This window comes from Spea bombifrons, chromosome 3 (genome assembly GCF_027358695.1).
Source record: "Spea bombifrons isolate aSpeBom1 chromosome 3, aSpeBom1.2.pri, whole genome shotgun sequence".
NCBI lineage: Eukaryota > Metazoa > Chordata > Amphibia > Anura > Pelobatidae > Spea > Spea bombifrons.
The window spans coordinates 61898481-61915432 of NC_071089.1; the positions used below are offsets into that span (position 1 = coordinate 61898481).

General features: G+C 35.6%; 1 protein-coding gene across 1 annotated transcript in view; it reads left to right on the forward strand.

Moving 5' to 3' along the window:
- The window catches only part of LAMA4 (laminin subunit alpha 4), a 51390-nt gene extending 35532 nt beyond the window's left edge, over positions 1 to 15858 (forward strand). The window contains exons 21-40 of the mRNA XM_053459014.1: positions 637 to 801; positions 1858 to 2003; positions 2882 to 3044; positions 4153 to 4286; positions 5626 to 5797; positions 5943 to 6074; positions 7023 to 7162; positions 7720 to 7855; positions 8979 to 9116; positions 9209 to 9342; positions 9823 to 9981; positions 10516 to 10672; positions 10829 to 11022; positions 11876 to 12065; positions 12541 to 12696; positions 13106 to 13265; positions 13695 to 13825; positions 13929 to 14022; positions 14565 to 14684; positions 15663 to 15858. Of these exons, the coding sequence (XP_053314989.1) occupies positions 637 to 801; positions 1858 to 2003; positions 2882 to 3044; positions 4153 to 4286; positions 5626 to 5797; positions 5943 to 6074; positions 7023 to 7162; positions 7720 to 7855; positions 8979 to 9116; positions 9209 to 9342; positions 9823 to 9981; positions 10516 to 10672; positions 10829 to 11022; positions 11876 to 12065; positions 12541 to 12696; positions 13106 to 13265; positions 13695 to 13825; positions 13929 to 14022; positions 14565 to 14684; positions 15663 to 15808 (2967 nt within the window). The 3' untranslated portion in view covers positions 15809 to 15858. The remainder of the gene's footprint in view (positions 1 to 636; positions 802 to 1857; positions 2004 to 2881; positions 3045 to 4152; positions 4287 to 5625; positions 5798 to 5942; positions 6075 to 7022; positions 7163 to 7719; positions 7856 to 8978; positions 9117 to 9208; positions 9343 to 9822; positions 9982 to 10515; positions 10673 to 10828; positions 11023 to 11875; positions 12066 to 12540; positions 12697 to 13105; positions 13266 to 13694; positions 13826 to 13928; positions 14023 to 14564; positions 14685 to 15662) is intronic.
- The last annotated feature ends 1094 nt before the right edge of the window (positions 15859 to 16952 follow it).

Consider the following 16952-nt stretch of genomic DNA (forward strand, 5'->3'; position numbering starts at 1 on the left):
CTGTAGAATATTCTTTACACTGATCAGTCTTCCTTGTATTTTAACTGCAAAGTGTGACGAGCTAACCAGCCAGCAAACTATATGATGTTTTTATTATTATTCTGTTGTTATAGTCATTGTTATTCTGCATGGCACATGTCATGATGATGACTGAGAAGTAACATGTGCTGTTATAACCTTACCATCTCCAAAGATGACCCTGTCTCATTGCTCGTGTTACTCAATCCATACAAGCTGTCACACTGTGCAATGATGTATATTTTTGTTTATTACCTGTTATGTGTATTCCTGTTAACGATGCCTATCCGGTGACACCAAAAAAGAAGAAATACATCAAATAAATGTATGAAATCAATTTTACGTATAAAACAATGGAAATAAGAGAATTAAACATAGAGCATGTGTATTTGCTCATATAAAAATAGAAAGAAAGCATTGATTGCACAGTATTATATTAGTGCAAACCAATATCAAAATGAATACATCACAATTATATTATTTTCACTACATGCATGTAATATGAGCCTATGTTCTGTGAACAACTGAATTTGACATTTTTCAGCATGTTTCTGATAGGACATAGAATTTGACTACATATGAGAACCAAGTCGACTTTTGTTTGTATTTCACCACCAGGTCCAAGTGTCTATGAAGTTCGCAGGGAATTCAGCTGTGGATGTGAATCTGAAAACAGATATGGCTGATCTCAAGGCATATTCATCAATAAGCTTGTACATTAACCCAGCTGCACACCAGAACCAGCCACAAGACAGATTTATCATGTATTTAGGAAATAAAAACGTAAGTGTCTAGTATGTGTAATGAAAACTTTACTCTGATAATGTTTCTCTGCTGCCTTGGTGAACAGTTGGGAGGTAATTAAGCAAGGCCACATAAACATGCTCAATTAGGCGATCAGATGTTTAAACCTTAATACTCTGCTCTATATACCTATATTCTAAAAGGTACATTTAGGTTGGGTTAGCTTCCAGGAAAGGAGATATAAGCTAAGTCAGTTTTTTACATTGAAACAAGTACGTTATGTTTTCTACCTATGCTCTAATGTTCTTAAAAATGGCCAGGCATACAGTGTTAATCAATTATGTAAACAGGAAAAAGGATATACAGTCCAGAGAGCACTATACAGCAATATTAAACATACTGCGTAATCTAAGACAACTAAACAGATTATTTTTATTAAATGTTTAAATTATACACGAGTATGTCACAACTACCGTAGTCATATCACCTAAAGGTTTACACTGTGCTATGACAACAGAACATAGGCGTAAACAATTAAATAAAAATGAGAAAGAAAAAAAATATTCAATTATGTCGATGTTCAACATAAAAAGGAAGTCAAAGTTTGAAAGTATATGAAAGATATTTGTCGTACAGAAGCAAACAGTCGGCATACACCTTTACTTCTGCTATTAAAGGTCTTGCTCTCTAGTCACTCAAATTCTGTATTGTAAATTGTGCCCCTCTAGATGCTTACAGGCCATGTTACCCAGATTTACTCATTTTCTGGTAATTGCAGTTTTTTTCTGTTAACATAATATGAACAAGTAGCTTTGATACCCTATGGGGAGCTTCCTCCAGGTTAACGCCTGAGAGACCAAGCGCAGGAGTGATAATCAGGTGCAAAATCTTCTTGAGAAGATGATCTATTTGTGTGCAGAATTGTTTTAGTTTGGGGCATTTCCACCAGAGGCAGAGGATGTTATGCAACTCGTCAATTTTATTTTAAAGAAAGCATTGATGATATATTTATCTTTAATATGCTGAGTATGTAACTGTAGCTAGCAGTCTGAATGTCCCATGATAATGTAAGATTCATCTGTTTCCTTATTTCAGGGCAAATCCGACTACATGGGACTTGCAATTAAAAGCAACAATCTGGTATACATATACAACCTGGGTAGTGGAGATGTTGAGATTCCCCTGGACTCCAAGCCTGTCAGCACCTGGCCAAGTTATTTTAGTCTAATCAAGCTTGAAAGGTAATTTATCGAGCCAAAAACATTTATGATGTAAGATCGCTGCATATTTGAAAATGCTTTGTACTCAGATAACTAACTACATAGGATACAGTGCAACATCCAGGTCCAAAGGGACCCAATGGTGCTATATCAGGGATGCACAACTCTAGTTTTTCTTAGTTATGTGTATCCTAGCCTGAAAACAAGAAGTATAATTGATTTTTAATTGAAATATCTGTGCTGAAGTTGTAATTTCCAAAACTGTGACCTGTGTGTCGCCCTTGGGGACTGGAGCTGTGCACATGTGCTCTGTACACTCTGCTCTTCACTACCCTTGTGTAAAGCCGATGAGCTAGGTTTTCTAGCGTGTTTTCCTTATGCATGCTTGCTGGCATAGGGCTGCATGAGGCAGCAAGACTGGACCTAACCAATACAATTGGGCTTCTCCATGTTATACAGTATGTTCTCATTCAGAAGATCTCCTGAATGGGTATTACTAATAAATGAGTCATTTTATATGAGCCTGAACATAAGTCTATATTTGTAATAATTCACTAATATATTTAAATACATGGCATGGTGTGATGGCTTGGACTTACCTCCATGTCACTGACAAGGTACAAAATTAACATTTTACAAAAATCTGTATAACTTTATGCCAAAGATAAGCAACATCTGTTAGTCTAACTAATCCTCTACCTCAACCAAATTATAACCAAAAGCAGCTTTAGTGCCATCGGCTGCCACAAAAAAAGTGCAGATTATTTGACCTGTACCTTCTGCCAGCCAAATAAGTATATAATGTATAAATCAATAGATGTTTTTAGTCAAGGTTCACTTTTCACAACTGTTTGGTGTTGCTCAGTACTTGTTTTTAAATCTCTCTAATCTGTCCATAGGCTTGGACGGCACGGCAAGGTGCTTTTAACTGTCCCTAGCCCAAGTAGCACAGCAGAGGAAAAATTCATTAAGAAGGGTGAAGCTCCAGGAAGCGATTCTCTGTTGGACCTAGACCCTGCCAACACCGTGCTACTAGTTGGAGGAGTGCCTGCGGATTTTAATGTAAGTGTACAAATGTGTAAACAGCCACAATAGTATCTGTTAAATGGACTAATGAATTAAATGAAACCACCTTTCATGTGATTAAAGTCCCATTATTGAAATTTTTGGCACAGCTGAGTCTTTACCAGTTCAACAATATACAACTTCTAAAGATCATAAAGCTAGGGTTATATAAATACCTATAACTTGGCAAAGCTATGGAGATTGCTATAACAAAAGCAAAGGGTTGATATCATTCTACCCCATTTATCTTTAACATCAGCGTTATACAGGGCCTAAGTAATATATCTTCTGGACTTTTGGCCTGGCCACAGGGAACTTTGTTCATCTTGCCTTGAAATTGTGTATTTAATACTACATCACAAAATAAAACCTTAATACCACACCAGAATATTAAAATAATTGTCCCTTCTTTGCAATGCCCTTGGTTGGATCACTTCACTGGAAGCTACAGTGATAAAATCACTTTTCAAAACTATACACCAGAATCCTTTTTTGTACATAACGTCCAAAGTATTTTTGGTATTTTTATGCTTAGATTATTTTTTGGGGGGTGAATACAATCTTTTGTTCTCAATTATTTGTTTGATTACAAAAAAATAACTAGAAATTCCTCACCAGAATTCCAAGAAACAGTCAGTAAGTCTCCATTTCCAGGAATTTGAAAATAAGTGTTCCCCTGATTGACTTTCTAAATAAAAATGGGAACATGTGCAAACGATTGAAATAATGCGCTGAATTCTGTAGTATAAATGTACAGCCAGAATTACTATCCCGCTGTATGCTGTTTAAAATACATGATGCATCATTTACAGTAAATTGCTTTCAGCCTTTAGAAAAACATACCAGGGTATTTCTTTATATAATAAAACAATTACAAGCTAAGTAAATGTTTTTAAGTGGTAAAACATCATTTAAATCGTGCAGTTGCTGGCACTGCAACTATTACTGATGCATCTCATGCCAGCTTAGCAACAAAGCTGTTATATAGGTCACAGCTAACGCCGATATGGCATATTTTATTAGTAAATAATGTGATCATGCTAGGCTGTGTGTCAAACACTGTTTATATGTGATTTACATCTGCTTGCTTGTGATGTTTCATCAGCTCCCTGCCAGTTTAAACCTACCAGGCTTTGTTGGCTGTCTGGAGCTGGCGTCTCTGAACAACGATGTGATTAGTTTATACAATTTTCACAACATCTACAACATAAACACGGTAACAGCACCACCCTGTGTCAGGTAAGGAGAATCCACTGCAGCCATTTTACATGACGGGTAATGACATCTATTCTTTATTTTTATATATAAATAACCAGATCCGGATAGCGCTGGAAATGGTGGCCGACAACAGACTCCACCAGACTCTAGTCTTTCGCTCTATAACATCTATATAGGTGATAGTTTATGCCCAGGTAGCATCGTTTTGTTTTTGTTGATGAGGATAAAGCATTATAGAATGTCCTTATGAATTTTGTCATTTACTCCAAAATATATTCTTGAAAATGTCCAATGTTTCATTATGTTATAGAGATGTTGGTTAAGATGGTTTCTAGTAACAAAAGTCACAAAACTAACCAAAAATAAATACATAAATGAAATTGACAAACTCATAACAGTCAATGAGGAGTAGCACTCAGCACCTATACTATTCACTGAGTAGCTAATATAAGTGTTCAGCTTGGCTACAGTTCGGAATTAATGGATAACTTGTTGCATCCTAGCTGAGAGAGTGGTTTATTTTGGTTGGATTTGTAATGTTACATACGTTCCGTCAAACTAGCAGACTACCCCATGAAGATTGAGTCAAATTTGGCCAAAGTGCTTTTTGGCATGGTAATGATTATCACATGGTTTCTCTGAGGTTTAGAGATGTTAACCAGTTTCTCCTGGTCTCAGGATCTAAAACCAACATCATGTTACAGGCTGCATATCAACACAATGTACTGTATATGTGATGTACAGACAGTCCTACTTACTTTCCCAGTGGCATTACCATGCACATGTACCATGACTTTCATGGTAAATTTCAAACAAGTTAATGAAAATATATGAATACTTTACCTATTATAACTGGCTGTTTTCCCTGCATTACGTGTATTTAATTCAATTTATAACAAAGCCTTAAAAAATACAGGAATATGTAATGTGAAATTCAAGCAGGAGATATGGGCTATTTTGTATGTTTTGATATGTAGGTCCACTTTAGCTCTGGCACAACTGTATTAGGTATATGGTCATTACGGACTTGTCCATCCAAGACTGCATATGAAATTGGATCCTTTATTCAGTGGCTTTATTGTCACATTCGGACATAAAGTTAAAAATGGCCCTGCCTTCCTTGCTCAGAATAATACATTTCTGTCCTCATTGACGATATCCAACTCCTTAGCTGTACTGACCAAAGCCAGACCAGGTTTCCCAATATAGGACAGTCCTTTTTCTTTGTCAGGACTATGGGAAATATGGTAAAGATCTATCTAAATTGCTATTTAGTGTGGTCTTTTGCCATAGTTTTATATTTCACTCAATACATGGTTATATTCTACATCTTCAATAATGGGCATACATTTTGCCTTAGGAATAAGCTGGCCTTCACCCAAAGTCGTGCAGCAAGCTATTTCTTTGATGGCACTGGCTATGCTCTTGTGCGGAACATAGAAAGGAGGGGTCGGTTCACCCAAGTCACACGCTTTGATATTGAAGTTAGAACACCAGCTGATAATGCCCTTATCTTCCTGATGGTGAATGGAGTGAGTATGGTTAATTTCTTTCAGCACAATTAAGCATAGCAATATGTTAATATGTATATGTTGTAAAACAGGGAGCTACCAAATATCCAGTTTGTGTCTGTTGATTGGCACTAATAATTTTGTAAATGCTCATTTGTTTTTCTAGACCAAGTTCTTCAGTCTGGAGATTCAGGATGGCTTCCTAAAACTGCTGTATGACTTTGGATTCAATCAGGGGCCTATTGTTCTGGAGGATTCTATGAAGAAATTCCAAATTAACGATGCAAAATACCATGAGGTACTGTAATTACTCAACAAACCCTGAGTTGGACCGTGGGCAGTTTACTATACTATGGTCAAATGTTTTTAAGCCTGTCCAAACATAATGTATTACAAAGATAAATGGTATTAAACAGTCTTATTATTTTAACTAGGATCACAGGACAGTGGACATGTTGATTTTATAAAATGACACTTTTAATACATATCTAATAATTAAAAAAAAATACCAAGCATCCAGTCATGTATTTAGTATAATAAAGAACTATTTCAGTGTTTAAAACTCTTTATGGACCTTGCTTTGTGGGCACAGTCATGCTGGAATAGGAAAGGACCTTTCCCAAACTGTTAACACAAAAGGGGAAGCATAGTATTTTCTATTCCAGCATGACTGTTCCCCAGTGCACAAAGCAAGGTCCATAAAGACATGGTAGGATGAGTCTGGTATGGAACAACTTGACTGGCCTGCACAGAGCCCTGACCTCAACCTCATCAAACACCTTTAGGATAAATTGGAACAGAGATTGCAAGCCAGGCCTTCTTGTCCAACATCAATGCCTGACCTCACAAATGCTCTACTGGATGAATGTGCAAACATTCCCACAGAAACACTCCGAAATATTGTGGAAAGTCTTCCAAGAAACTGTTATAGCTCCATTACAGTCATTGTTGGTGTAATAGTCAGGTGTCCCATTCATTTTGTCCATATAGTGTGTATGTGTATATAATTTGTACAAAATAGTCCCATTTTACATAAAATGATGATGATAGCAAAAATGAAAATGTATCTTACTAGAACAAAACTGCTACAATAGTCTTCATCATACATACATTTTTAAATAAATACAATCTCTGTATTTGCACTAGCAACAAATGTTAAAATTATTTCCTACCTCTTGACAGTGAACTAAACATTTTGTGTAAACAAACTTCTCTACATGAAAACAGACAATTTCCTTTTTTTCAGATTTCTGTTATTTATCACAATTCCAAGAAGATGATCTTACTCGTTGACAGAAGACATGTGAAAAGTGTGGACAATGACAGGACATCAATTCCTTTCTCTGACATATATATTGGAGGGGCTCCATCACAGATTCTGCGAAAGTAAGATTACATCAAGTCACAACCATTTAATCACATATGAAGTCGTAATGTTTTCCTTTTTTATATTACCATATTCTCCAATTATAGGCCACCCTTTTCTCCCCTAATTTAAATCTTCAAATTAGGGGAATGGCCTATAGTCAAGGTTTGGATATTCAGGATGGTGAGCAGTGCAAATTTACCTCCCCTGTGCTGTCTCAAAGGTCCCAAGCCTCTCGAAAAATGCATTCACGAATATCCCTGACACACACCCTCTCTCAGTGTTTTCCTACCTTCTCCACCCACCACTTCCGTGTACCTGTCTCTTTTAATGCAGCTCCGCAGCTTTAATGCAGGCTTCTTCTCTTGCCTCTTCTTTTTCTTCTGTCTTTGTCCGCTTCTCCCCGGTATCAGCTCCATTGACCAGGCCTTGGGGGGGGAAAATGAATGCTAAAAGTCATTAATATTCATTCTGCATAAAGAATGAATTAAACTATAATAGTCACTGAAAGTTGCAGATGATAAACTTGTTGATATACATAGTGCCCACAAGATAATGTGACCTTTATCCTCTCCAGTATGAGGAGTCATCTGGCTGCTGACATTTCCTACAAGGGATGCATGAAAGGTTTCCAGTTTCAGAAAAAGGATTTCAATCTGCTGGAGGAGCCAGAAACTATTGGCATTAGTTACGGCTGCCCTGAAGAATCACTGGTATGTTCACAGCTTCACCGTGAATCACTCGGTTCTGTCTCAGCTGAAACTTGTTAGGAACCTAGCAATGCAGTGAGATGGAGCTCTCAGGAACTATGAGGCTCTGCTACCTTCTCTTATATCCGGTATTCCATAGCAGTGAAGGGATGTGATGAGTGTATATTTCCAATAAGTTAAATTGTCTACATGTTTACCAAATAATTGTTTGATACACAAATGAAACAGGGACACATGGAGCATGAGGATTTATTTAAAACCATTCTGAGATCTTTAACCATATGTATATTGATCATTGTAACAAATCACTTAAAATGTGAGAGTTAATCATACCATTTTTTTTTTTTATTTGGCGTACATATTTCCAGAATGGATTGTCATGTTGTGTATACAGTCCTGTAAATCAAAGCTAATATCTCTATATAAATAACATCTCTCCAGAACCTTTGTTAATGCTTTAATGTGGAACCAAATATACAGAAATGAAAATATGGTTTGAACTTTGTTGTTACTATAATTCTTACCAAAATAACAGTATTCTGCACGATAGAGGGTTATGTTTTGTATTAAAGGGACACACCAATGCACCAATTAAAAAGCCATATTATCGTTTTATTGTAAGTACTTTAAGGTCTCCTCCACTGTCTGTTTGGTTACAGTTTTGGCTGCTTGAAGTGCCTTATGCAAATGTACAATGGAGTCCTGTTAGACCTAATGGCAGGCCGGACAGCACCATACAGCTGGCAGATCGGGTGCTGTAGCGTGCGACCAGTGGCTGGATATTTCCAGCCGCACACTATGGGAGCATAAAAACATATCATGCCACCTATCATATGCAGCCGGCGGCTGCACTTACATCACCAGGTGGCCGCTGGCCTTAAAGTGCCCGGGCCACCTCGTCATTATCAGTCTGGCCCCGCTTACTGGAACTCTCATGCAAGCCAAATACATAATCTGCAAGACAAGGACTAAGGTTGAGGAAAACATGCATTTGCAAGGGAAAGAAATGTTGATTCTAAGTTACACTCAGCTGTCATATGCACATGTGTGGCTGGAGTGTCCCTTTAAGAAACGCACTCCAAGACTCTATTGGAAACTACTAATACGCTTTTTAATGTCACTACAGATGTCCCGGAAAGCTTATTTTAATGGACAGAGCTTCATTGCTTCCAGTCATAAGTTGGCTCCCTTTGATGCTTTTGAAGGTGGTTTTAGTTTCAAGACATTACAGCCCAGTGGCCTGCTGCTCTATCACTTGGATGGGGTAAGAACATTTTTCATTTTGCAGATGGTTAAAGTGCAGTCTTCATGCTGGGGATTACATTGTGATATAAATTCTTTCTATGTTTGTTCTAGAATGATGTGTTTTCTGTGTCCATGGATAAAGGCTCGGTGGTCTTACAAATAAAAGACATCAAAGTTAAATCCAAAAATAAACAATACAATGATGGACAAAGTCATTTTCTTGTTGCAACGATCTCACCAACAAGGTAAATCTTGCAAAAACTTGCAAAACACATTGATGGTTAGAAAGTAGCATTTAAACCTCCTAAATAGTTTTATGGGAATTTGAAACCCTTTGTTTTTATGGTAAAACCACTTTTAAAAAGCTTGTCTCTTGAATCACTTTTTCTACATAAACCCATCAAAGTGCAAGAATGCCTCCATTTTAGACAAGAAAGTTTTACGAATATTTTTGACACCGGAGACTGAGGTAAAAAACGCCTTCAGACCAGAAGCACAAGCACTTTCTGGCATATTAGTCTGCCAAATCTGATGTTACATTAAAAAACCATAAAAAAATGAATTAAGGTAGGACGGAGACAGAGTTGCAGTTAAATAATCTATAAGTATAACTGCTATAGAGTTCTTTCTTAACACTTTTGTTTCTTAATGTTCTTGTCTGTTAGCATGACATGTGGCTAGTCACCTTTGTATGAAAGTGAAAATGAGATGTATTATGCTCGCAGGTATCAACTGATGGTGGATGAGAATGATGCAAGCTTTCAAGAAAGGGAAAAAACAGATGCCAAGTCTCCCATGGCAAGAAAATTCTATTTTGGTGGTTCCCCTCCTGATATGTCACAGGCCAACTTAACAGGGTGTATCAGTAATGCATATTTTGCCAGGTATGTTGTCCCTGCTGTCTTATTGGATGAGGAGATGTTAAAAGCAGTGTTGATAATGTTAAATGTACTCCAAATGCTATATACATATTTTCTTTGATAACATTAAATTCATAGCTTTTGAATAGCTGGGTAAATATATGATGTCACTTGCACATTCATATCCAGTCGTCACAGAACTGGAACGGTCAGACTCTGTAGATGTACACTGTTGGGCCAGCAGTTAAATGGCGTGACCTCTGTTGCGTGTAACAAAGTAGCTCTGGGTCACCAAGTCTTGAAACCCAAAACTGAGATGTCCACAAGAACTTTGCTTTTATGGTTTTTGGTAACAATGAGCAAAGGATCAAAAGATGACAACCCTTTATAATTATTTTTAAGCATGCCCATATTGGCATAAGTGTATTTCATGTTGATGGTGCTTAATGGTTGGCAAAAACAAATATATTACCAGCAAAGCATTTTCAAGGAGAAGATGCATAGCACCATTTCATGGTAAAAGTCATTACTGATTGCCATGTTTTCTTTACTCTAAAGAGTTGACAGAGATGTAGAAGTGGAAGATTTCCAGAAATACACAGAGAAAATCCAAGCATCTCTTCATGGCTGTCCTGTTGAGTCCCCACCTATGGCCTTGTTTCACAAAAGAGGAGGCAAAAATTCCTCCAAAGCCAAGGAAAGACAAAAAAAGAGAGTAAGTAAGACTGAATTGGCAACACCTCAAATGAAAACAACTAGTTAAGCATTTTGGACAGTGCAACAATTAAACACATTTTAGAAACACTGACACACTGTAGTTTATGTGAATTTGATACCAACTACTTTTCATGCTTGCTTTTGTTTCTTAAAGCAAAGAAAAGACAAAACAGTGCTACCGATGCCCATATTTGACTCCAAGGCATTGAAAGAAGAACATAATGTGGAGGAAAATGCTCAGTGCTCTCTGTCTAGAAGACCAACTTCAGTTATGGGAGCTTATCATTTTGGCGGGATAGCAAATAGCCGCCAGGAATTCAACCAGATTCCTAAAGGGTTCTACCAAAAGTGAGTGGTGTAACAGGATTTGATTATATGACATGAGCTAAAATGCATTTTGCATGGTAAATCTCAGTTTCTGTAGTCAGTGGGATTTTTTTTTATTCCGTTACAAGAAGGGCATTTATTTAAAGTAGCAGAATCCAGTGAATTAATTTAAGGCGGACAAGTGAGACTTGCTTTTACATTTTGGAAACACATAAATATTTTTCTCAGCATTTACTACCTCCTGATTTCATGCACTGTACAATATATGTACAGAAATATGTTAAATCTCTTTGAAAGCTCTTTTAGTGGTGCCCAAAACTACAATAATATGAGTGCGATAGATTAAAATGTATTATTATTATTAATACAAAATGTATTATTATTACATAACTAGGCTGTGATGTTGATAAGTGAATGAGCCCATCGCTCTCATATGGTTTCATCTTTATCATTTACTAATATTTACTAAATATTCCTATTTCTTACAAACTCCTGTCAGCAACAGTTCCTATTAATATATCTCTTTTATATTTTAGTTGATTCCTCATAGGATTTTTACAATTTAGAACTCATAGGTCCCTTAAATCTGAAGAATTTCTTACTTTATTACCTTATTCGGTCTACTAAGATATGTCACAAACTTGAAAATAGTATTTAAATTGATATGGTTTAAGCACCACATATGCTATAATTGATGAAAAATTAGTAAAGGTTTTGTCATAAAGGAGTTTTTCATTGTAGTAAACTATGCAAATAAAAATAGTCCTCATGTCCTAAGCAATTTTCCTTTTTTTTGTCTGTATAATATATTTTTGATCTGCGATTGTCAAATGTATGTATTCTGATTATCCGCATGGCTAATTATGTTTTGCAGGTCAGAATTGTCTCTTGGTTTAAAAACATATTCATCCCACGGAATGATTTTCTATATATCTGATAAAGAAGAGAATGACTTTATGAGTTTGTTTCTCTCTGATGGCCATCTTGTGTACATGTTCAACAATGGGCAGCAAAAGCTAAGAATCACAAGCCAGGAAAAATATGACAATGGCATGTGGCACAATGTAAGTTCAATTACTTTTTTTAACTGGTGTGAAGATCTAATAGGATTTTTTTAAGTACAAGATTGAAAGCTTGCGAGCTGGGCCCTCTCTACCTAAGGCATCGGTTTGTCTTAGTCTTGTCATACCCCTTGAATATATGTAATGTATTAAGCGCTGCATGAATTGTTGGTGATATATACTTAAAAGATAATAAATAATAATAATAATAATACAAGGTGATTACTTGAAATATGTGTAGCGATAGATTTGGCCAACAAAGGTGCAAGCATCTTCTTAATTGTGCAAAATGTTTTGATATTCAAAAAAAATGTGATGTGATATCTGGAATAAACCATTTTGATATAGAATTTGGTAAACCTTTACTCTTTCATTTGACCTGACATCAAAACGTAGAATCCAAGTACTAAATGTGACATGAATATATATACATAGCTTGTTCCTTCTAGTGATTTTATACCATTTGTTTCTTCCTCAGATTATATGCACCCGTGAAAATAACAAGGGTAGACTAATAATTAATGGCATTCGAGTATTACAAGACAGTGGTTTTGCAACTGATGCACAGTGGAAAGTAGAGGCCCCTCTTTACGTAGGAGGAGTGGCACCTGGAAAAGCAATAAAGAATATACAGGTAATCAACTTTTAACTCTTAAGAAAGTCATCAATGTTGCATTATACTATATTATTACCATTATCAGAGTAACTCAAGATAACAGACATAGAGTTGTAGACATATAAAATTTGGTATTAGAATTAAGATTTTTTTTCTTCCTCTCTCTTCCCCTCCTGCTTCCTCATACCTTTAAGTATATCTTCTGGAGAAGAGGTTTACGAATGATCTATCCTGACCTCTTACAAATGGGCCTGCCCTCAGGCACTAAGGTTTCTTTTCTGCTATGTGTTCTGTTAGAAGAACTTGGGACCATGTCTTAGGGTTATGTCTTAGGGACTCCAAAATTTCAAACAAGCTTGGGTCTTGGAACTGATCCTTCTTCTCTCAAACATGCTTATTTTATTAAAAAAATATTTCATTTCCTTAGATCAACTCTGTGTACAGTTTCAATGGCTGCCTGAGCAACTTGCGTCTGAATGGACACACTGTAACCTCCCCGTCTCAATCATTCAGTGTGACTCCTTGTTTTGAAGGTCCCATGGAATCCGGAACCTACATTTCATCGGAAGGAGGTTACATCATTCTTGGTAATTAGCTACAGAATGAAAACATTGTATTATGTCTGTGGCCTTGCCATAAATGCTTGAGCAAAAGCATATCTTTTACAGAAACATAGTGTACACAGCAGAACAAAATGACTTGCTGTTTTGATGTATGATCCATTCAAGGGGAAAGGGTCCAGAAAAACCATAGAGGAATTCAGTTTTGGTCAAAACACCATACATACACAAAATGAAAAGTATAGGCTATAGATACCGTTCCAATGTTTTTACTCTTTAGTATATTGGGTTGATATGATATGGTTATATGATAATATCATCATTAGAAACATTCAGCTATCTAAAGTACTACTTCACTGAGAGGTTTATACATGTAAATGACAGTATTCATTTCCAGTTTCTCAGTCAATAGCAACTGTCAATGTCGTGTACTTCATAATTCCTGTGTGTTTGCAGATGAGTCTTTCAACACAGGGGTGAAGTTTGACCTAGTATTTGAAGTGCGTCCCAGAAGCAGCTCTGGAGTTCTGATTCACATCCAAAATGGCAATGGAGATTATCTAAATGTGCATATGAAGCAAGGACAGGTATTTTATACAAAATACGTAATCCCTATGCTAATGAAATGAAAGTCTTCAGAATGTATAGAGATATTGCTGTCAGTGACATATTTCTCATGTTTTCATGCAGGTCTTTGTGAAGGTGAAAAATTCAGATTATGAGTTCTCTACCAATGTCATACCTAAACAGGGTCTGTGTGATGGACAATGGCATCGGATTTCTGGTGTGTAAATACCTACAATGTCATAATTTGTCTATAATACATACATACATGGTATTTGTTGTTACACACAAATATAGTTTTTTTTTATGTATATGGGTTTCCTTATCAACACTTGCATATGTAGTTTTCCAGAAGAAATTCAGGACAGGTTGGTAAGGGTAAGAAATATTTTTGCTTTTGGCAAGAAAGAGTGACTGTTCCAGATTTACTGTAATCTCCAGTTTTGATTATTTTTTAAAGATTTTCACTTAAAAATATTCATGTTTTTACTGTTCAATTAAAAATCATTAGTATTTCTTTTGAAACTGGAAAGCTTGAAGAACAAAAAAACATTCGAGTAGAGGAGCCATCAAAATGTCCCTTGCTCAAACTCTCCAGCTTCATACAAAAACTATGCATCCATTGTACCACTCTTAAGTTGCCTCTCCCTATTTTCATACTTTGGGTTCATTATTAGCTCTCTATTTGTTCTAATCCTTGATTTATTCATTTATGTTCTAGCATGTTTTCATTTTGTATTATCCAATGTCTTATTGTTTCAGTGATAAGAGATTCCAATGTTGTGCAGCTGGGTGTAGATTCTGAGATAAACCATGTGGTGGGTCCTCTTAACAGCAAAGGCCTTGACCTAAAAGAACCTGTGTTTGTTGGAGGTGTGCCAGGTAAGGGCTAGTTACATAATGTCATACTTTATTTGAACAGAGCTACATAAATAAACTATACAAAAGAAACATGTAAGAAAGTATTTTTGTAGCAAGATAAAGCTTTTACAAACAAAGATGTATCCGTGCTCACCATAGAGATACTATTCCACTTAAATAAAATCATATTCTCTAGTGTGTTGCAAAAATAAACATAGCTCTTCTGTGCTGTTTTATTCTTCTTACGGTTTAATAACATAAAAACAACACTAAAACATTTAGCGATAATTTTCAGAATAGGTAGTAACAACCTATATCAATTGTGCCACGTGGCAATTAGATGTTCCTTGCAAATATTCTGAATAATGTAAACATTTTTGCAAAATAATCACTTATGGCAAGGTTTTAGGAACTGCACCTTCAAATTATGCTCATATATGCTAATTTAAAAAAAGCATTCTTTCACTTCTGTGCGACGAAAACCAAACCGTAGTTTATTTTTTAAACAATAGTAACAATAAAATCTGTAAATCTAAAATTTGTAAATCTGAGTTGTGTATATATATATATATATATATATATATATATATATATATATATACACAGTATAGATAGATGTGGGGTGAGGGTGCGTATAAAGATCTTTTTTAAATATGTATTTTATGTGCAAGTATATTGTCACTTGAAAAAATAAAAAGCAAAGGAATCAATTTTGGTATTTCAGATTTTAAATTCATAATGTATAATTCTAAAAGGTAATCTGAAAACATTATTATGATGATATTTTTTCATTTTATTTTTCTATGCTTTAAGAACATGCTTTAAGAAGGCAATAACCTTCTGCCAATGAGATTTTATTCTGATAAAACCCAAGGGGTGATCAAATGCCATTTTATATCTCATAAAAATAAGTTTATACTTCTCATATTTCATAGCTTCTTTAGTTTTAATATATGGTATTTAAATAGTCACACATTTTTATTTTTCTTCCAATATTAGATTCTTTACTTCCTCCAAGCCTGACTCTGCGCAACTCCTTTACTGGATGCCTGCGCAATTTCGTCATAGACCGCCGGCCTGTAAGATTCAGCAAAGCATCCCTCGTCAGTGGGGCAGTCAGCATCAATACCTGCCCTGCAGCGTAAATGTCCACAGTGTACTGCACAATCTTACAATAAATATAAAATGTACTTAACATTATTGGTTTCAATGTCTATGTATGTGAGATATATGTGAGACTCAATGCAGTGCTTTCTGAATGGATTAATTCTATCAACACGTACACAACCTGAGGCAGAGCAACAAGGCTCCATTTATCAATTAATAATTGCTGTACAATCTGTGAGTATTTCTCACAGTCATATAAACTATAGTGGTTTTAAATGTCAATACATAGAGCAATTCAACAGATCAAACAGAAATAAAGGCTTTCTGTGTTGTATAATCTCTAATAAACAATCTGTGTACTTGGGTATGCTCATTGTCACATATATGTACATTGTTGGCACATGCAAGCAGGGTAAATAGAGATCTTAATACAGATCTATGTTCGTCCATATGGTTCCATAAACATATAGTTATTCATGGAGTATACTAAAAAAAGCAAGTACTTTTTATTTTGTTTCCTTTGATTTTATCCAAAGCTGTGAAGATTTCAAAATATTTTATAGTCAGAAGACAAAACATGTCTTAACACATTTCTCTCAAGTTCCATATATGCATTCACAATAAAAACAATTAACAATAAAAAAGATGCCATTATGCAAATCACTGTGTTAGTTCCCTACCTAAACAATTACTTTCATTTGGTCCCAGTTTGTCAATCCATTTTTTAAGTATTTCAAGGTTACTGTTAAAAATGGTATCTGTCGCTACCTGAGTTCTGAACTTTAAGAGTCCCAACTTTTTAAAAACAAAGAGGTGCGATTAATGACTATTAACAGAAGTTTACCAAGACTTTGTATGTGACCTTGTGGTAGCTACTGACATAACTAAGTAAGGTAAAAATTAAGTTATCCACACAATGTCAATTACTTTTTGCTGCTTATATACACATTATAATGACATTATTATGACTTCTTATGTTGTACAACTTTGTGATGCATTCATTACTAAACATTCCTAGAAGAGAAGTACATTGAGAAAAAAGATGAAGTGTTTTGTGTCCCTAATTGTCCCTGCTATGAAGATTCGAAATAAGAGTACCAGATTACTTCTGAGTCAAATGGGGAAATGTTAAACCGTAACAAATCATTGTAAGACTCTATGCTTGCCGTGAAAACAACCACA